Source organism: Pelmatolapia mariae, linkage group LG2 (assembly GCF_036321145.2).
Source record: "Pelmatolapia mariae isolate MD_Pm_ZW linkage group LG2, Pm_UMD_F_2, whole genome shotgun sequence".
Classification (NCBI taxonomy): Eukaryota; Metazoa; Chordata; class Actinopteri; order Cichliformes; family Cichlidae; genus Pelmatolapia; species Pelmatolapia mariae.
This window is the reverse complement of record NC_086228.1, coordinates 24,799,426-24,820,819: the sequence shown is the minus strand read 5'-3', so window position 1 is coordinate 24,820,819 and position 21,394 is coordinate 24,799,426. Positions and strand designations below refer to the sequence as shown.

At 43.7% G+C, this 21,394-nt stretch overlaps 2 protein-coding genes across 3 annotated transcripts; one reads left to right on the top strand and one right to left on the bottom strand.

The window, feature by feature from the left end:
- The first annotated feature begins 609 nt into the window (after nt 1-609).
- ttc9c (tetratricopeptide repeat domain 9C) lies at nt 610-4,491 on the top strand. Of its 2 annotated transcripts, none has more exons than XM_063486506.1 (4): nt 610-708; nt 1,817-2,171; nt 2,307-2,489; nt 3,987-4,491. In XM_063486506.1, the coding sequence occupies exons 2-4, from the start codon at nt 1,838-1,840 to the stop codon at nt 4,142-4,144; spliced, it is 675 nt and encodes a 224-aa protein (XP_063342576.1). In that variant the 5' UTR covers nt 610-708; nt 1,817-1,837; the 3' UTR covers nt 4,145-4,491. The 2 variants fall into 2 exon arrangements, with proteins under 2 accessions (XP_063342576.1, XP_063342568.1); XM_063486498.1 differs by having other exon boundaries at nt 616-713.
- A 180-nt stretch (nt 4,492-4,671) lies between these two features.
- si:ch211-168f7.5 (uncharacterized) lies at nt 4,672-21,142 on the bottom strand. Its single transcript, XM_063486487.1, has 4 exons — nt 20,189-21,142; nt 10,549-10,759; nt 8,495-8,728; nt 4,672-8,362 (listed from the first exon to the last, which is right to left on the bottom strand). Exons 1-4 carry the CDS (start codon nt 20,465-20,467, stop codon nt 5,832-5,834), a joined length of 3,255 nt encoding a protein of 1,084 aa, XP_063342557.1. The 5' UTR covers nt 20,468-21,142; the 3' UTR covers nt 4,672-5,831.
- Nucleotides 21,143-21,394: the final 252 nt, after the last annotated feature.

Below are 21,394 nucleotides of genomic sequence, written 5' to 3'. Positions count from 1 at the left end.
CACAGCTGCCCTGGGGCGCACTGACAGAGGCGAGGCCACCAGGCCCTCTGACCACCACCTTCAACGGGTGAAGTGTGTTGCCCAAGGACACAACGACTGAGACTGTCCGAGCCTGGCTCGAACCGGCAACCTTCCGATTACAATACGAATTGCCAACTCTTTAGCCATGATCGCTCCAGGATATAGAGGTTTATTGGTGTGATCTGCACTTTACATCTTAGAACAGTTTAAAAGTATTTCTAAAATTTTACAGGTGCTTTGTGATGTTTTTTTTTTAAATCAGAATAATTATATTAGGGCATCTGCAGTTTTATCAATGAGTCATTATGCAATTATGAAAGATTTTGAAATTGTAAAAAAACAAAAAGATCAGATAATTATATTTATCAATTTCTTGTGTCAAATGTAAATTTTTCATGAGCTATTTTACTTGCTGTGTGGTATGCTTAGCATAGTTCTGTTTATCAGGACTCTGGAACCTGAAAAGTAGATTTTAAAACATTGTTTAATAAATTCATTGCTGTGAAGTTAAAGATGGTTTTGTGATAATTTGCTGGCAATTCCTGCTTCGACCTTATGGTGGCAGTAACGCTCCACACAGTTTGTGGGCGAGTCCATAGAAAGGCAAGCAAGGAAGCGCACGTGTGGCAACAACTAAGATGACTACCAGCTGAAAAGTAGCTATCCGTGGATTGTCGCTTCAGTGGCGTAAGGCGAGAGAATGCATAACAATACAGCTTTCATGTAGCGAACCTCCTAAAATGCGCGAACATACGGGAAATAGTGAGTTAGCTAGTTTTCGAGGACGCGGGCTAGCTTGGCAGCCTGCTAGCTCGGTTAGCGGTAGCTACAAACCCTGGATGTTTTGCCGCAAAACGTCGGTTTACGTTTGGACCTGAGTGACGTGCTTTCTATTTGTTTCGTAAAATAATGTAATGTTGGCATGTAGCAATACTTCAAATAAAAAGCATTGCCGTTTGTCATATTAAATATGGTGAAATGGCCAAAAACTACTGCTCTTGCGGTTTGTCTACCTTCTTATTAAAAGCAATGTGGCTCACTATGTGACTGCCAGGTCATATGTGAGGTATTACAAGTGAAGGAGTGAAGTAGCAGCGGTGTGACAAACCGTTTTTCTTACACATAAGTGCTTTCTACTATTATACGCAGAGCATCTTTTTACACTGGAACAGGTGGTGTCGAGCCTTCTTAATGTCGATCAGACTCAGGTGGACTGTTGCTTGTAAACAGTGCTCTGTTGGTAATAAGGGGCACAAACTGTACCCTTCAATACCCCTCAAACTGAAAATGTACCCCCACATTATTAAACCACCACCATCAGCAGCCTGAACCATTGATACAAGGGTGGGCTCCATGTTTTCATGTTGTTGTCTTGACTCTATTCCTGCCGTGTGATTGGCTGATTACATGTTTGTAGTATACAAGCAGTGGACCCTGTGCACCTAACAAGGTGGCCAGTGAGTGATTATGTATGTAAGCTCTTTTGAAACGTTGATTTGATCAATACCACTGTAAGAAAAAGTGTTAAACTTTATTTCACATAACTACAAGTTTTTAAATTTGAGTTCAGAGACCTACGCTTGGGGGAAAAAAGTATTCATTTATATTGATTTTGATTAGCAGATTAGATTTTTAGTTTTAATTAATGAGCAGTTAATGAACAGGTGTACCTAATAAAGTGGCCTGAACCTGTATTTTTCATAAGTCTTTGCATCTTTTTCTCTACATCTCACCACTTTATGTTTTAGGCTTTCTGTTTAAGAATAAACTAAAATGTGCTTTCTCACCCCAACAGCTTATTAGCTTCACTGCAGACATGGAGGGTGCTGATGGGGAGGCTAGCCTAGATGTACAGGGGGCGGCGGCAGCAGCACCGAGTCTCTTTGGACACAAACCAAATTCTGCTAAGCCGGTTTCAGCTTTGCTAGAGGAAGCAGCCCAGCTGAAAACAGAAGGAAATGCTTTCTACAAGGACAAGAACATTCGCTCAGCCATTGGTCGTTATCACCGCGCTCTTCTGCTCCTGCGAAGCATTGACTCAGATGTGACGACATCAGTGAAAGGGTTTGGGCCTGAGACACCTGTGCTCACACCTGAACAGGAGGCTTTAATGAGAAATACTCAAGTGGACTGCTACAACAACCTTGCTGGTAGGTAAATATCATTCTGAGATAATGTCATATTCTTTCAAAGCTGTTGAATTAGTAACTCTTTGAAAAACTGCTCTCTAGTCACTAGTTTGATACAAGTGCCTCAGTATAATCATTTCTTTATATCTCTTCCAGCCTGTTTGCTGCAGAGAAAGATTGTTGATTATACTCGTGTGCAGGAGTACAGTCTGCGAGTGCTAAAGTGGCGACCAGGCAATGCCAAAGCACTGTACAGGGCCGGGGTAGCCACTCTGGAGATGGGAGATGCAGAGACAGCCAAACAGTACCTCATCCAGGCCTCTAAAGAGCAGCCTAATGGTAAAGACCCAGACCATCATGATCTTTCAGAGCAAGTTGATGTAATAGTTATATAGACATATATAGCCAGGTTTTTCTTCCCGCATATTACATTTTTAAGGACCACCAAAGAGGTTATAACCTTCTACCAAAAGAAAAATCTCCAGGGCTCTGATTGAAAATATGTTAGGTTTAATTTACTAAAGTTTTAAAAACATTTTGGTTCATCAAATTGCATAAAATAAACAGAAAATGTAGAGAGTTCTGTTAACTCAGATGACGCCAAATTTTTGTCATAACTGCATGTGGATCGCAAAAATGGAAGATAAAGTTTAAATAAATGAAGATAAACAATTCCTGATAACAAGTCAGGAATTGATGGGTTCCCTTGAAATTATTTATAACATATTTATAAGTGAGCTCACCCCAGGTTTACGTAAAACATGCAGTATGGGTGATGTTTCTGTATACTATGACGGCCACTTGGTTGCGGCGTTCCATGTATGTCCTGCCTGCTAGCATCTTGTATCCTCTTATGTGCTGGATTTGCTCAAGGGACATCTTTACACAGCCTGCACTTGGGGTCTGGTGTGATGGACCCCAGCCTCTATGGACCTTGTTTCTGTGCTGCCATTCTTAGTGCCTCTGTGCTGTCTTTCTGGATGTCAGCCACTTCCTCTATCTGCCAGTTGTACATACTGTTTTAAATGCTACCGAAATATGCAGCACATTCATCATAGTAGTTATCATATTGTGACTAGCACTGCTAGCACCAATAGCTCTCTTTCCTTACATCTTAGTCCACACTTGTTTTACAACTTTCTCACTGAGGCTGTGTCATAATCTTTGGGCCAAGAGGTATTTCTGGTGGCGACTTTCAAGAGCGAAAACATTAAACATTAATTCAGCTAGTTGCACTAGCTGGAAGCAGGAAAAAATAGCAATAAAAAGAATCTGTGTCTTTGATGAATAAGTTGTGATTTGTAGATGATTAACACAGAGCATGTCGAAACAGCAGTTCTTTGGTGGGAGCCGTTTTGTGTCCAAGTGACGTAAAATTTCTAAATTAATAAATGGTGAACAAGTAGCTCCATGTGGACGCCTGTGCTCTCCAAATGTATTTATTTTTCAGTCTACATTTGCAATTAGTCCACCACCATAACCAAAAATTGTTCTTTTGTTACACTGCTATCCATTCAGAAATGGCAATTAATATTAACACTCATCTTTAAAGTAAACAGTCAGCTAAGCTTTAGAAAAGCTTGCTGACCTTGTTTAACTTTGTGATCAATTAAACCCATGAGTTAGAAGCGTCACCATTTCCCATGTTAAAGGTATTTAATTAAAGCATGTTAGAAGACTCATGTATAAGTCATTTCATTTTATCAAGACCAGGTGGGTAACTTGTGCAGTTTTTTTCTCTCTGAAGGATATAGAGTTGCTCATAGTAATTTAAGCATAGTTTGTCTGATCTTTTCTCTGGAGACCAGCGAGTTAAAGTATACGTTTCTGTCACAGATGCCAATGTGAGGAAGTACCTGCAGAGAGCTGAGGAGAAACTCAGTCGGGACTTACAAAAAGAGAAAGCCATGTATCGAGGCATGTTTTCCTCCAACCAGAACGATCGCTCTGAGGGTGGGATTAACCAAACCAGAAGAGCTGGCGACGGCGTTTAGCCCACGAGCTGAATGTGCCAAATAAAACCTCAGCCTGAGAGACTGCTCCAACCTCAGACCACACCACAAAGGGGTTAAAGAATGTTTACATGTCTTGAACGACTCTTGCTGTGTCTCCATGGGAGAGGATTGACGTAAGCATAACAGACATTATACAGACTTGAGGAAAGCAGTCAGTTGGAAAGCAAAGATGTCACTGCTGAAAATAGAAAAGACAGAAAAGTTGGTTTCCTAGCAACACAGTCTAATATAGTTCACAAAATGCTTCTGAAAGCTAAAGAGGCTCTTCATGCACTACTCAATTGCCTCTGTGATTGCAGTTGTTTGGTCAGTGATATGAATGTTAATTTTGTGACTTTTCAATAAAAATATTTGTTAAAAAATGCTAATTTTCATTCATTTTTTTAGCAAAGCCCTTTGCTGACACGTAAACATCTTTAATACACTTACAGTAGGAAGAGCACACGTTCAGTTATAAGTTTCCTTTATTAGTCATAAGCCATGAGAGGACACATGTGTATCTTGGATAACTCATCAATACTTTAATTCAATGTTCATTTCAAAATCCTGAGCAAAATATCAAGTTAAAGAGTATTTGCTTAATTTTGGTCATAATCTGGCCAATGTGATTGTACTTCAGTGGCAATACTGCCCATGATCAAAGAGGAATATCACACTCTCACAATAGCTATAATCACTGAACAAGTCACAGAGCAGCATGCAGAAGGGGAGTGTGCACGTACACATTCATACGCATGATTATGCACTGAAGCTTCTTACAGCTGTTATTACTACAGTATTTTCAAATGGCTACTTTCCTGTCACAATAGGATCCCAGAAGTGTTCCTCTTCAGGATGGCATTCACACTGATAAAAATTAGGGTTTATGAGGGTTGCAGTCCTTTACAGATCCTAAAAAGAATCATTCACCCCTAAATAACAGGTCACTCGTGTTCCCTTCACTGATGCCTCCTTTCCACTGATGTGGTGCCTAATTTAGGACTGCCACACATAGAGTATTCCTGGTGCCAATAGCTAGCAGTGCACAGTAGCATAAAGTTGTTGGAGTCAAAGTTGAAATTATTTAGTGGCTATCAGAGAAATTCACATAAGTTATGTCAGTCATGGTCTCTTTCCTGTGGAAGTTACTTCAAATGCATAAACCTGTAGACTGCTACTCAAAAGGTACCAAAGCAGAACTAGCTGCAGACCGGTACCACATCAATGGACAAGCAGTATTACAATTCTCTGTGGGCCATGTTGCTGCTGCGGTGTGCACAATTTACATTACATGGTTTTCTAATACAAAAACTTCTGAGCTTTAAAGTGCTCCATATATACTAAATATTGTGTTTGGGGAAGGTTCGCATTTATTTTATACTTTTTGAGAAGGTTATAAAAATGTATATGCCTAGTTTTAGAAAAGAAACATTACTAGAATGAGTGAAGTGACCCAAGACTAAAACTTCACAGACCTGATGTGCCTGAGAGGAACTTCAACACACTGGAGATGAGTGAAAGGACCAGTGGATATCTCATAGCCAGTATTAGAGAGCCAGTGTATCAGATCAGTCATAAAAATCCAAAATGATGGCACTTTATTTTAAACATCAAATATAATACTAATCGTCACTGGTATTTTTGAATGTACAACGCAAACGATGAAGTTCACTTTTTTGTACAGCAGTTACTTCTTGGATGATTTCTGTTTGAGACTAAGCGACCTCATTGAGCCAAACACTTTCCTTCCCAAATCCCTCAGTGATCGGGAGCGCTGAAGGGGCAGCCGTGGAGGTGGAGAAGGAGAAAATGAAGGGGAGGAGAGAGGAGAGAGTGAATGGCAGCTGCCTTCTAGGCTCTGAGAACGAGAGAGGTTAAAGAGGCTGGCGGTGGAAGACAGGCGTTTGTCCTCCTCCTTCGCTCTTAGTAGTCTGACCCCTTCGTCTTTTCTGATTCCCATGCCACCGTGCCCCACGTCCAAGGAGGAGACCCAGTGTGGCCGCTTTGTGGGCTCTTCGCTGTGGTTCCGAGGTACCAGCAAGCCCTGGGATTCACTCCTGAACAGAGCCCGCCTGGAAAGCTTGAGGCTTGAGCTGCGTCTCTCCCCGTCATCTTTACCTCTCTTCTTTGAGAAGACAGGAGAGTTGTCTACTTTAGGCCTTTTGTCACCGCTGCTAGAAGCTTTAACCCTTCTGTGCTCTCTTCTCCAGCTTCCCACGCTGTTCCTTCTCCAGCCATAGCCATACTCTGCCCTGTCTATCTCCTCTCTTTCACTTTCAGACTCTTTGCTCCAGAGGCGTCCCTCAAAGCCCTTCCAAAGTTTGCTAGAGGACTTTTTGGATGTGTGAGCGGCTGCTCGCGACTTCTCCTCCTCCTCACGCCAAACTGAGCTGTAGTCATCTCTCTTTGCATAACTGCTAACTGTTGCTGCCCTGATCAGCTTATGGGAAGCATGCTTTCCTCTGTAGAGCCCGTTGCCCTCCGCCCTCTTCCGCCTGCTGTTGCCTTCGCCTCCTCCACTGCTCTGCCGAAGTGATCCTCCTCTTGGTTGGATCCCGCCATGCTCAAAAGGAGAGGTCCTGGTATTGGTGCGGGGCAGGGAGCACTGGAATGGTGCATCTCGTCGGAAAACAGAGAGGGGAGTCGCACCAAGGGGGGATGGTTGGAGAGGGCGTGGAGGTGAGCGACCTCTTGGGGTAGGGCGGGAGGCAGGTGAGGAGGCTGTGGAGGAAGGAAGGTCAGGTGTCTGTTGGTAGTGGGAGTGTGAGGAGTAGTGGGAGGAGGGAATGTGCATGGATTGGTAGGGGTGTATGGGGCTGCTGGAGTGTGAGAGAGGAGGGGTGAGGCTGGACTGAGACTGTGGAGAATGAGTGACACTGAGAGACAGCTGTATTGGTCTCTGGGGATTCAAGTCTGTCAGTCTAGTATAGTCATGTGACTGATCTGTTTGGGCTGTCAGGTGAGTTTTAGTGTGGCCTCTCATCTCACCTGCAGTATCTGTTGGGAAGCAGTCAATATCTAGCTCCACGCCTTGTTCCATGAGTCCGACTACAACAGCTCGAGACAGGCCAGAGAGGCGGGAGATCTCCTCCACCATGGGCGAGTCTTCACTTAACTTTGGACTGGAGTTGGACTCCTGGATCAAGCTGCTGCGCTGAGATCCAGGAGCTGATCCTGCGTTTGCGCCAAACACTGGCTGTCCAGCCTCAGGTGGAGCACCACTGCTCCAGTCTAATGAGCGACAGAAAGCTGATGAGCCAAACCCAGAGCTGGCTCCAGACCCCAGTGGGACCTCAAGGGAGCTGCGGTGGCTCAGGCTGCTTGGACAAGTTGAAATGCGAGGACGAGGTCTCATTGCTGGGGTGGGTGTAGCAGAAGAATGTGATGAGGCAGAAGCGGTGGAATTGGCAGCAAAGTCTCTCCTCAGAGCTCCGTTTCTGGGATTGTCCACCAGCCCATGGCCAGAATTTAAACCGGGAGTCAGGTTCAAGTTGAGGTTTAGATGCAGATTTATGTTTAAGTCTTCTCCGGTGGCTGAAGGAAGATTTCCCAGGTTGATTGAATTCCTGGTGCCCTTTTTTCCAGTGGTGCTAAGGCTGACTCTGGCTGAGTTCCCTAGCAGTGACTTAGAGGGTGTGATGTTGACGCCTGGCTGGGTAGAGGGTGTGCTGCGGCTCTCGAAGGCAGAAAGAGACTGGGTGGATCCGTGAGCTTTGCCAGGGGTGCAAAGGCCTCTGTGTGTGACTGGCCCAGGGGTGGCAGGTGAGGTGAGATCAGAGGTGGATTTTGCCCGACTGTGGTACTGGCGAGCCAGACGAGAGATGTACTGCTCCAAATGGGTGAAGGAGGGCGGAGTGGGAGGCTGCTGAGGCTGGAGAGGCAGAGCTGTGTCAGCGTTTGACTCTGTGGGTTCATCATGCTGGAGTCCCTCAGGGCTCACAGAGGCTGACTGTTCTTGATTCTGGGTGGTGAAGAGGGGGCTTTGGAGGGCAACAGCATGCAGTGGGCTTGGGTATGAGTAAACCTCTTTGGTCCGACGGGACATCAGGTCTGTGCAGTAGCGGGAGTCAAGCTGGAGTTTTGAATTTTGGGAGGAGGAGTTGGAGGAGGAGGATGAAGGGTTGAGGAGCGGGAGGATGAAAGAAATCAGGGAATCGCCAAGTCCTGAACAAAGTTCAGACAGAAAGGTCAGACCAGTTGTTTCAAGGTCATTTGGGACTGTAAGAGACAGAGAGGAAAAAAAACTTTAGACTTCAGTGGACATTTTGAGGTATTTTCACTTACAGCTGAAACTTCATATCTACATGGACTGATTTACAAGATAGGGATCTGTTGTTTGCACCAACTCACCAGAAACTGGCGTCTCTTCTGTTGGTTCAGCGTCCTCCTGGCTGTCCTGGAGTACAGGTTGCTGCAGCTGCACTGCACCTTCTGGCCACAGGAGGTCAGTGTTGTCAGCACACACAGGAACCTGCTCCCACAGCTTCAGGGGCCTGGCAGGGGCCACCGGTCCTCCATGGGCTGCGTCGCTGGACACAGAGTAGCAAGAGTCTGACAGGGAGCTGCCGCTCACTGAATAGAAACCTTGAAAAAAAGACATGGACATTTGTAAAAGAGGCATTTCTTTGTGGATTTTGAATGTTCTCCTCTCCTCCTAGGTTCAGCTTCCTTCCACCATGCAAGGATGTACATTCAGGTTAATTATCAATTCTAAACTGGCCTTAGGTGTGAATGTGAGCACGTATGTCTGTATCTCTGAGTTAACCCCATAATGAACTGGTGACCTGTCCAGGGTGTATCGCACCTCTCAGATAGACTCCATATAGAGAAAATAACTCGACTAAACCGATAACACACAAACTGTAGTTATCTTCCCTTTATTAAACACACAGAGGTATTTGACAGTGACTGACAGGAAAAGTAAACAAACCTGTAGATGTATTAACTAAATCCACCTCTTAATGCAATAAACTCTATTAGATGTTTTCTTGGACTGTAACTGCTCAAGAAATCACTTTAATTCAACGTTCCTTCACTGGATGTGTGTCTCAAAGCTGTGATACTCCTCCATCCTGCTTTACATTTAGGATGAAGTTATAATCATGGTGTGTAGGAACATTTTTCCTCCAAACAACCAGATTTTGCCCCATCTGTCCACAAAGCATAGCCTCACAAACGCCGTGGCAAACAATAGCGGCTTTTATAGAGCGGTGGTTTCCCTCATGATTCCCACTACTTCCATGAACACTCATTAACCTGTAGTGATTTCTGCATACTGCCTCTCTTTTGCTCTTCTGTTACTCTTGGATTCTTTTTCACCTCGTTCAGGCTTGTACGTTGTGCTCTTACTGTGACCTTTACAGGACGCCCACTCCTTTGAAAAGTAGCAGCAGCCTTGAATTGTATCCATTTTTAGGTAGTTGTGTTATGGATTAATGAACACCTAGATCTTCAGAACACCTTTTGCAGCCTTTTAAAGCTCCCTGCGTCTCTAAAACATTTCTGCCAAAGCCCCATGGAGGTATGTGATTGCAGTATGCTTCCCAGCGATCAATCTTTCTTAAGATGAGCAGACTTTGATATTTATGGCTTTCTTTAAAAAGAGAATCACCCCTACAGTCCACATTTCCAATCTCATCACCTTAACTGGAACAGCTGATTCAAAGGCTCGGTTGCTTTTGTCAGCCTGCACTGTGAGCGGTATCTTATTAGCAGTCAAATACTATTTGTCTCTTACTGTGATTTAGATGAAGCTCAGGCCACAGAGTCAGAGCAGAGACATCAGTGCTTCCACAAGATTCACAATCCCTTCTGCATTCGGATAAATAGGTGAGTCAGTAAAAACAAGCTACCATCACCTATAGAAACTCAAACCTCGTAAAAATTCCAGAAGAAAAGCGTCACAGTGCAGGAACCACTGTTAGACATGCAGTGTGAGCCATGAACACTTAGACTTCTCCTGAAATTACATTTTTACTGACTAAAGAATGGACAAATAACATTCATTTTGATTTAAAAAAAAATCTCTCTCTATATATTATCACGTCTTTAGGTTTGATAGATTTTCCAGAGCATAAATAATAGTGGAGTGAAAAGTGGGTGAGAGTCTATACCTGGCCAAGAAAAGCTTTCAGAGGAAGCAGAGAACGGATAAGAGTTTGAGGAGAGGCTAAAAAATGTTGACAGCAAGAGACAAACTGAGTGAGTCAGTGCCGAGTCACACAGAGTGCAAGCAAACAAAAGTAAAAAAGGGACGTGGTTAATGTTTGATGGAAATTCTCTCAAGGTGAGCTGTAGTTCTGTCAGGAGGTGAGAAACTGTTGGATCATTGTACAGCTCAGCGCCGTTGTCTCAGCCGTCTGACATTTAAACCACCCGAAAGAGGTGTTCAGGTGTGTAATTACCTGAACTAGGTCTGGAGTCGCTGTCCAGGGGGATCATACCATTAAGGTCCGGGGTTGGGGGAGAAAGCAAGTCAGAGGGGGCGTCCCAGGAAAGAGTGGACCAACGTGAGCTACTCCCTCTGCCCGATGAGAGGTGAGCTGCCCCGTCCCCCGAATTACCCCCGCATTCCTCTGGGCTGCTCTGACAGGCGGTGTCAGAGGGAGAAGGATCCTAAAAAGAAAAGAAAAACAGTAGGTGACTATGGATGATTCATTCACACAGATAAAATGGAAGTAAGGATTAAAACCACAGTCAAAAAATCAAAATGACACATGATCGTCATCAAAATGTTTGTCAGTGGACAACTGGAAAAAAACATGACTCATATTAAACATATTGGCTGTTTTTTAAACACACTCCATCTCCACGAAGCTCTGTCCAACTAGGATGGACACAAACATGTGTCTGAATACTTCAGAAACAAAAAGTTGAGCATGTTTTGAGATTTTTTTTACTAAACTGCTGTTTGCAGCCTCATTAAAAAGGCCTAAAACTTAGCGAGCATAAAATAACGTTACTTTATTATGCATTTGTTCTTCAGTTGCAGGTTAGATGCTGAAAATGCATAGCATACAGCAGGAGTGTGCAAATCTGACAAGAGTGATCGAATAACAACATGATTTTACCAGAAGTCGGGTATATTGATTTACTGTCACTTAAGATATGAATGCAGCAAACATGAAGTAAATGGATAGACTGTTATCTAAATAAAATGCTTTACTGTTATTGGCTTCCCAAAACACTACAAGCTACACTTCACACTCACACACACATTCATACAGAAACAGATGCTTTGGGAGGCAAGTTAAAGTTCTTCCCAAGCATATTCCAGCATCCAACTGGAGGACTCAGGTATTGAACCACCAACCATCAATAAGAAACAGTGGAAGGAAAACTAGAGATTAAAGATCAGCTCGCATGGGTATATATTTGGCTAATATTTAGTCATGGAAACTGCATTAGGTACATCCATTCAGCTACTTGTTAACACAAATATCTAATCAGCCAACTGCATGGCAGCAGCTCAGTGCATTTAGACATGCAGATGTGGTTAATACAACCTGTTGAACCTCAAACTGAGTATCAGAATAATGGAAGAAAGGTGATTTAGGGAACTCTGAACGTGGGATGGTTTTTGATTCCATACAGGCTGGTCTCAGTATTTCAGAAACTGCTGACCTACTGGGATTATTCAGCACATTCGTCTCCAGGGTTTAGAGAGAATAGTTTGAAAAACAGAAAATATGCAGCGAACAGTAGTTCCCTGGGAGAAAATGGCGCGATGATGTAAAAGATCAGAGGAGAATGGTCAGACTGCTTCAAGCTGACAAGAAGGTAACGGTAACTCAAATATCCACTCCTTACAACCAAAGTATGCGGAAGAGCATCTCTGAACACAAAACACATCCAGTGTGTTCTGCAGCTGCAGCAGAAGACCACACGGCACTACCCCTGTCTAGAGATGGACCGATCCGATATTACGTATCGGTATCGGTCCGATACTGACCTAAATTACTGGATCGGATATCGGAGAGAAATAAAAAATGTAATCCGATCCATTAAATGTCAAAAAGCACCCCACAAAACTTGCAACACGGTGTAACTCGGCTCATAACCGTAGCACCTCGGAGCAGTGTGCTCACGTGATAGAGCGGCTGTGTGTATTTGTAGCCTCGCTACCAAACCGGCATTTCATCTCCGAGGAAGTTATCCCAGAGAGAAGTAAAGCAAGTGTGTAAGTTCATCTCTGAATGTTTGTAAAGCATTCCCACGTTAAGCTTAACGACTGATATATGGAGCGACTGCCTCTTCTCTCCCTCCCTCTCCTGCTGCTACTTCAATGTGAAACTGAGGCTTTTCTGTCGTGAGTCCGTCTCTCTTCTTTGTTTTTGGCCCACTTTGCACCAGAAAGAGGAAACCAGCGGCTGAACAACAGCAGCACGTTTAACCTTGATAAGCTTGTTAAAATTTATTTAACATTACTTTCTACACCAGGATCTTTTTCTACGTAGCTGACGGCTGGTAACTGTGCAGGGGCGGATCTAGCAAAGTTTAGCCAGGGGGGGCCGATAGGGCATTAACAGGGAAAAGGGGGCACAAAGACATACTTTTCTTTCTTATTCTCATTTAAAATGTCTAGCTTTTTATAAATAATTATCTGAATCTTACACCCAAAGTTTTAATCTTATGTAAAATGTATAGAAGTCCATTACTGTATATAGTAACTGTTAAGTCTAATATACCCTAGTAAGCTAGTACTTTTTCCTTTGGGAAGACACCATCTGTGCAGTCTGCAATTCTGTAGAAGAAAGATGTTGAATATATTTAATTATTCTTGAAAAATAATTTATTTCTGTGCTTTTTTTTTCACACTGCATCAAATTAAAGTTGATTACGTCGATTAAGCATCATGAGGTGGAGGGTGGGGGTGGTTCCCTATTTTTTGTTGCTGGGAATTTGCAACCCTATTAGTTAGGTTGCTTAATATTTCTGCTAAGTACTTTTTAAAATACCAGAATAGGAAGGATGGAGTAGGTTTAAGTTTATTAGATTGATCAGTATTGCTGAACTATGAAATATTTTGGGTGCAGTGTATTTTTTTACATACAGGTATAACAGAATAGCTTTAGTGTTGTTGTTTATTTAAACTTGAGTATGAACTTATACAAAATGCAGCAAGATATTAAAAAAAAAACAGTTTTATTGATTAAAAAACACACTATATCGGATTAATATCGGTATCGGCAGATATCCAAATTTATGATATCGGTATCGGACATAAAAAAGTGGTATCGTGCCATCTCTACTCCTGTCAGCCGAGAGCAGGAAACTGTGGCTCTAAGTTGGACCAATTCACGAAATTGAACAGTAATCAATTGGAAAAACACTGTCTGGTCAAAAGGTTTCTGCCTCTGCTCTGTTTGGATAGTAGGGTCCAAATTCCACACAATGAGCGAGAGCCTGGATTCACCCTGCCTTGTATCGTTCAGGCTGCTAGTGGTGGTGTGACGGTGTGGAAGATATCTTCTTGGCACTTGGCACTGGGCCCCTTTGTACCCAGTGTGCATCATTTTAACACCGCAGCCTACCTGACCATGTTCATGCCTTTATGAGACAGTGCACCATCACCCATAAATTCACTTAAACATCCTCCACACTTACCAGATCTCAATCCAATAGAGCACCTTCAAGATGTTGTGGAAAGGGGTAGAGTAGAAAAGCGCTATATAAGAACCAGCTAATTTACCATAAAGCTTCATAATGAATAATTTAATTAGATTAATACTCAAGTTTACCTACTTAATGGATGGGTGGGGGAGAATAAAAAGCATGCAGAGGTCAAAACTTACGCAACACTTTCTGAATATAAAAAAAAAGAAAACCCTGAAGAAGGTTGGATAAAAACAGTGTTGTTACAAAAAAACTACAATATATTCCTTGGAAACCTAGTAAGGTAGAAGAAGAAAGTATTCTAGATGGTATTAAGCATTCAAGTATACTTTCCACCAGTGACAATAAGGATACTGCTTTAAAAACACAGCATAACCCTCTGCATGTTTTGGTCCAGACCCACGTGAAAGGGCTGTGCATTCACAATATCATTTACCAGCCACATGCTCCAGCAACGTCACACCACACTTACTGGAACAGTCAGAAATGAGGCCTCGTGCACAACAAGAACAAGAATAACAATCAGCCCATCAAGTTAGCAAAGTGCCTCCATTTTCCAGATTAGTAAGAGGGCAGAGCGTAACCCCCCCTTCACCCTCCTCAAAATCCCCAACCCATCCCTTTAGGACAGCAGCCAAAAGCCCCTGCATTAGTGTGATCAGGCCCAAACAACAGAAACACTGTGAGTGGTGCTGCTGATCAATCCTCTGGTTACTGAGGAAACAATACAGGTAGTGACTCACTGGGGTGACAGGAGAGGAGGGGGATTCAGAGGATAATGGGAGAAGACAGATGACGTAACAAAGAGCTGCCAGAGCGGCAGAAGGTAAAAAGGGGGATGGACTGTGGAGGAAAGAGAGAAGGAAGGAAACTGTGTGTGAGAGTTTCAGACTTTGACCAGTCTTCAGCTTATCTCTCCCTCTCAGGTCTGTGAGATCCTGTCCCCCTCCTCACTATTTTTTTTGTTTCCCTGTGAATCTACAGCGAGTCGTGGCTGAGTGGGTGACCAAAACTAAGTGCGAGGGACAAAAAAAGAGACAGAGAAATAGCGGAGTGAGTCACTGAGTGAGTGAAGGCGGTGAAGGGAGAGTGAGGTGAGGTGAAGGGGGGGTGAGCGGTTGCCGGGCGAGAGAGAGGGGCATCTTGAAGGACCCCCACCTCCCCCACAGGCCCCTTAACAAATAACCCTCCTCCTTCTGCTATAATATCCTTCGAGCCAGCCACCCTCTACTCACCATAGCTACAGCTGCTCGCTCTCTAACTCGCGTTCGCTTCTCCTCCCACACAGACCCACAACAGCACAACAGGCCTGGCGAAATATTTAACTCAATCCTCAGCCTGAACATACACACACACACAAACATGCAGTCCAATAGTGACGCGACTTCCTCTCACATGTATGATCTGAAAAATTCTACATTTTTAAAAGACCATTAACTTATTCTGCCTGTGCAAAGATGTGAAACGCAATTTTAAAAGTCTCGTGAAAGGGTAAATATCTCCAACAAATCCGTGCCAGCAACACAAGGCCTTGCACACTACGGCATATATTGTTACACAGTGACTAGCACATGATCAAATCATTGGAGAGACGGGTGATGGTTCGCTCAGAGCTCTGTAATATGATAGTCCTGCATGTGAGGGAGGGGTGCACATAGAAAATGTATGGGTCGATGGGATAATAATGCTGCAGCGACTGCACAAGCCATACACTTCTTCTTAATAGGTGCATTATGTCATCAGCGAGAACCAATTGCAGCGGTTGGCTTGTCGAGACAGAATAATTTGGTCAAACAGTGTGGGACGGTGCGAGCGATCGGTGTGAAGAACTCGCACGGTGGTCTATTTATTGTTTCATACATTATTAATATGGTATTGAAATGTAAAGACAGCCCACACTGTGAATCTTCATCTTCACTCAGCTTTCAGGTGATCCCATCCTGAAAGCTGAGTACACGTAAAATTATCAATGTTACACACTTTTGTTGGAGATCTTGGAGATACCCCAAGGCACAAAAAGGGGGGAGATGAAAGCTGTCACTCCACAAGTGAGGGGGGGCTAATGACTCACCATGTAAGATGATGCTTCCCAAACCTAATTTCAAGACAGCCTCCCTTCAATGAGCGCGCACACGGCAATGTAAACACTTCTCATTAGGACCTTATCTGAGTATTATCCCCATCAGTTATTGATTTATTGGCTCATGATTGAGCAGGTCGTCTACTAATAAGGAGGTCGGTGGTTCGATCCCTGGCTCCTCCAACAAAACCATAACTGGGCAAGATACTGAACGCTGACTAACCCCTGATGTGTCCATCGGAGTTTGAGTGTGTAAACATTAGGTTAAAAGTGCTTATCATTTAAAGCAGGGGTCTCGAAACTCCAGTCCTGGAGGGCCGGTGTCCTGAAACTTTTCCATGTGTCCCTGTTGCAACACATCTGAATACAATTAGTAGGTCATTAGCAAGAGTATAGAACTTGACTGCATGCTGAAGTGGCAACCCCTAACCCTATTCAAGTAAATGTAAGTAAATGTAAGTGTTTGGAAAAAATTACTTCTAACAGTACTTTTATTGCACCATGTTCATTCACTCATGAGCTGCTGTAACATGAATCAAATGGCTGAATTGTCACCTCAGCATGCAGTCATGTTCTACAGGGTCTTGCTAATGACCTACTAATTGTATTCAGGTGTGTTGCAACAGGGACACATGGAAAAGTTTCAGGACGCCAGCCCTCCAGGACTGGAGTTTCGAGACCCCTGATTTAAAGAAACATGAATATGTGACTGAGGCTTGTAGCAGTGCTGTTCAATACTCCCAAGGAAAGACAGGTCCAGTATGACTGATATCAATACCCATACCTATAGTTTAAACTTATAAAGGCAGGCTAAATTATTAACTTAAAGTAATTTAGAGGATAGAAACAAAGTATCGATCCTGTCGCGCTAGTATCGATATGATACCGGTACCATTGGTATCGATACTACTGATATTTGGATCAACCTGCTCATCTCTAGCTTGTAGTAAGAAAGCGCTCTGTGTGTGTTTAATGTGAGTAGAAAAGCGTTATATGAGTATCACCGGCTGTTTGCGCTTAATCATGAAGCTCAAACATATTCAGCTTTCTGCAAGAAATGACAGCTGATTTCCACATTTGACAAGCTTTAATCAGTCCTGAAAGATTTCCTAATTACAATAGCTGCTGATTAATTTCCTCTCTATTAATTAATCGTTGCAGTTCTGCTGTGCGTGTGAATTAATTAAAGCTCTGCAGCATATTCCCTCCTTCTCCCACTCCTGTTCTTGATGTGTTATGTTCAGCGAGGAGATTTTTATTTTTAAACTCCGAACGGCAACGAGCCGGAATCCGCCATCGTGGCCTTGATGCTCATTTCGAAAGCAAGAAGTTACGTTTTCTTCTAGTTTCCAGATTAGATGTCGTTTCAGTAACTCAAAGCGTGTTCTCTCTATACAACAGATTGCGCAGATCTGAATTATTCATAGTATTAATGCAAATTAAATGTGTTTTCTGTCCATACTACAGAACCACTGCTCTGTTTTTTTAAAAACATTTGTTCAAAAGCCGACATTCTTTAAAATACTCTCTCATTTTAAACTGCATTTTTCAGCACGGATGACACCACGGCCGTAACAGTCAGCCATAACCCTGATGTGCGCAGTTTCTGTCCTCCTCTTTCTGCTGCTAGAGAGAAAAAATGTGAATCATATTTCAAGAGTTTATTAAAAAAGAAAGAAAGAAAGAAAAAAATCTAGTGTTGCGCTAGAGCACATTATGCTATGAGTCACCAAATCCTTGGCTTACAAAAAAGGCTGAACAACCAATGATTTCCAAAGTAATGAGTAGTGTATACAGGGGAAATGAATATAATGGGTTTATGGATAAAACTGTATGTTGATTCTAGTAAACAAAGCAGTAGGTAACCGTCAACTTTCCCTTCCTCGTTCCCTCTCCAGCTGCAGCTACATGTTGCAACAAGACAGAAATTTGTTTCCCTTTTATGCAAATGTTGTTTTGTGTGTGTGTACCATGTTTACATATCTTTGTTTGGACCAAAAATTGGAACGTTACTACACTTGTGGGGACCAAGAACCTTTATGGGGACAAAATGCATGTCCCCACGAGTTTGTAGGCATTTTTGAGGCTCAAAATGTGGTTTTAGTGTCAGCGTTACATTTAGGTTATGCTTGTGGTTATGGTTATGGCTGGGAAAGCATTATGTCAATTAGATGTCCCCATAAGGATATGAAAATACAACTGTGTGTGTGTGTGTTGGTGAAGGCCAGCCAGGGCAAAGGGCAGCGTGCCAGCCTGCTTGCTCTGCTACATCGGCAGCTCCCTTCAGAGGTGAGAATGAGCAATGCTGCTCGGCCTCTCCACAGGATTTCTCAGCACCACGGGAGGAACTACAGAGGAGATGTTGGTGGGTGGGTGGTGAGGAAGGCGGCACGTTATGAGAAGCGCTTCCATGCGGATGCCCTCTCTCAGATGGGACTGCAAAAAAGCTCTCTCCCTTCACTTATTATTTCAAGTGTTTTCCGCTTCTCCTCTGCAGACTATTTTTGGGGATACAATTTCATTTCACTCTGTCAAAAAAAACAAAACAATATTCTGCAGATGTGACCTCAGCTGTAGCCTGGCTTAAACAGAACATGTATTAATATGCTGCAGGCTGCTGACTAATACCGCTCACTGGTATCAGGAACACATATTCACAGTGTAATAACAGGTTGTGCAAAGCCACCATGATGAAGCATTTGTTACTTTCTCTGAACGAGTGTTATTCCTGTAGCTGTCGACGGCATTGTTTCATATCACAGCAGACCATGGAAACAATCCGGAGATAACATATTTGGTGAAAAGTACCATGCACTGCTGGGCAGTTTGTTTGTAAAGCAGTGATGTTTAGTTCAGAGGAAAACAGGTCTGCACATAAACAGTATCTACAACAAAATCCCTTCTGTAAAGAATCTGTTTTTGTGAAACTGGGCGTCTGTGCAGTGGAGGTTACTGTGATGCTTCAGACTTGTGGGTTGTGGTGCTGCCTGGCTCTGAAACTATTTATAATTTTCATTAAAATGTAACTTAAATTTGGCATTTGCTCAAATTCCAGCCTGAACCCATCACCTGTTTGTCAAGTCTGGAAATGTTCCAGGTATAATCCACATTGTACAAAGTAACACACCACTTCATGTGCAATGCAGTGAAGTTTCAGATTACTTTTGCTTATTTTTGGTATTAAAGTTGCTGGAAAAATGTTTGTTTTATTTATTTATTTATTTTTAAATGGCCGTGAATACCATAAAAAAGGTGTATAAACTTCAAGCCAGTCATTGCAATCAATGTCCATCCATCAACGTTTTCTAGCATATAATGACTGAATTTAGATGTCCAAGGTGACATCTTCATGTTGCATGTCTTATTTAACCAACAATCAAAAACCAGAAAATATTTGTTTAATATCAAAAGACAAATTTAACAAGTTGAAACAGTGGTCATGTCTAATATTTTCAACATTATATTTCTGTTTAGAGCACTGGTCATCCTCTTCCTGTGCTCTCTTGCCCATTGCCATTTTACATTTATTATGTTTCGTTAAAAACACACACACACACTGATGGATGCACCCACAGTCATCTTAATCATCTCATTTTTGGCCGATTTTACATCTTGATGACTCCTCAGCTTCAAATGTAGATCACCAATAACGGAGCAGACCAGCTACGGCCTCGGGGCCCATGCCTCAGGATGAGACCTGTTCTCATCCTGTCCTCCTGTATCAGCCTACATGTCAACCCACATTCTCCACACAAAAGACCTGCATATCCATTTCAGGGCAGGTTTGGGGAAATGGGGTTAAATGGGTGTTTAGAGACAGCCTAACCCTCTTCAGGTTGGTCACACTCCACCGAACATACAGACTTTAAAAAAAAAAAAAAAAGGCAGCGCACTTTTTAGACAAACAGTGGAGGGGCTGGTATTTAGAATGTGATCAGAGTAATTGTAAATGCAAACGGAGAGCCAAAGTGACCTTTGGAGAGCTTATGATCCTGAGCCAAAAAATGCAGCGCTGGCTTGTGTATTAATACCTGCACCTGATTTGAGCGCCACATGTTTCTTTCTAACCATGAGGCAGGGCACAGAGCCAGAGCTGGTCCCGGTTTCCTGACCTCAGTGACATTTGCTCCATGTCACACACACACTGCATGCCTGGCTTGATCTCTGGCACCATAACATTCAATTGAGTATTCAGCTCTCGGCACAGCCGTGCGCTCGAGGCAGCGATAAAATCTGTCTAGTGAGTCGCAGAGGGACTGGCTTTTTGGCAGATCACCATCAGCCCCTCATTCATATTTAATCATCTGTCTGTGGATCCGACCTGTGAGCTGACAGACGTACTGACTGACCTGTTGCCGGCGGGATGTCGCAGAGCCATGCTCGGCATCCATTGCGCCGCTTTCCGAGGTCTCTCTCCCCTCCTCCTCCTCCTCCGCCGCCCGTGGATCCTCAGCGTTGGCGGCAACGGGCGGTCGATCCTCCAGAGCGGCGTCCACCATCTCCAGGTGTTTGCACCTGAGCACCTCCAGCTCCATCACCCCGGCCAGCGTCGCTTTGAGGCGCTCTCCGATGCGGACGCGCTCGGTGCCCGACCAGAGCGAGTTCACGCATCCGCGGCGGGCGGCCATCCTCCTCAGGGCGCACCGCTGACCACCGCTCAGTTACCACACACCGGGATAAGGGAAGGAACGGGCTAGGGTCCAGCACCAGGTAGAGCGACACAGGTCCGAATGAGGGATTTCAACATAGCAGCTGCTTGGTTTAACGCAACATCAATGATAGCGGCTCATTCTAACGTGCAGTGCAGCCTCGCGGCTTCAGGCAGCCCCGCTGACTGACTGACACAGGGCTGGAATTAATGAATCCACCGGCAGACTGAAAACACCTCAACGAGCCATGACTCATACTATCCCAGGTTTTCATTTCCGGTCGACATTATCCATTTTTTCCTTCCCCTGTCACTTTAAAGCTCGCAGGTCCGCCGGAGTTGTCCGCAGCGCTGGACTCCGTGTGCTGCGTCCCCAATGAGACAATGCAACAGACAGGCAGCGATAGCGTTACATGTGGGAGCAGGCAGAGGGAGAGGGGAAGGAGGAGCCAGTGTGCAGGAGCTGCACACGGATTGGACGACCAAGTTTTTTCGAACGGACGCAAGAAAATTCCCAGAGTGTCCAACTTCAGCGCGCAGGATCGCAGAGGACAGATGCACTGTTTCCTCAAGTGTTCATCCAACTATAGCAGTAGAAAACACCCCAGCACCCACGCTCCGAGCAGCACACTGTGCACATAATCAGCAGGGTCGTTTCTCTGCTTCACTTTTTAGCCCATGTTTTGACCCCTAAACTGATTTTTTTTTTTTTATGTAGAAAAGTTGAATTTTTAATGCGCTGCATGTGTTTTTTTCCCATCGGCTGTAACTTGAAACTTGCACGTATTTCATCTTAAAAGCTGCAGCTATGCAAGATTTTATCAGCACTGCAAGATGGGAGTAGAGCTGCGATAGGAAGCCACGTGACCCAGTATGAACAGCTTTATTTGCCTGCGTTGACGTTTCT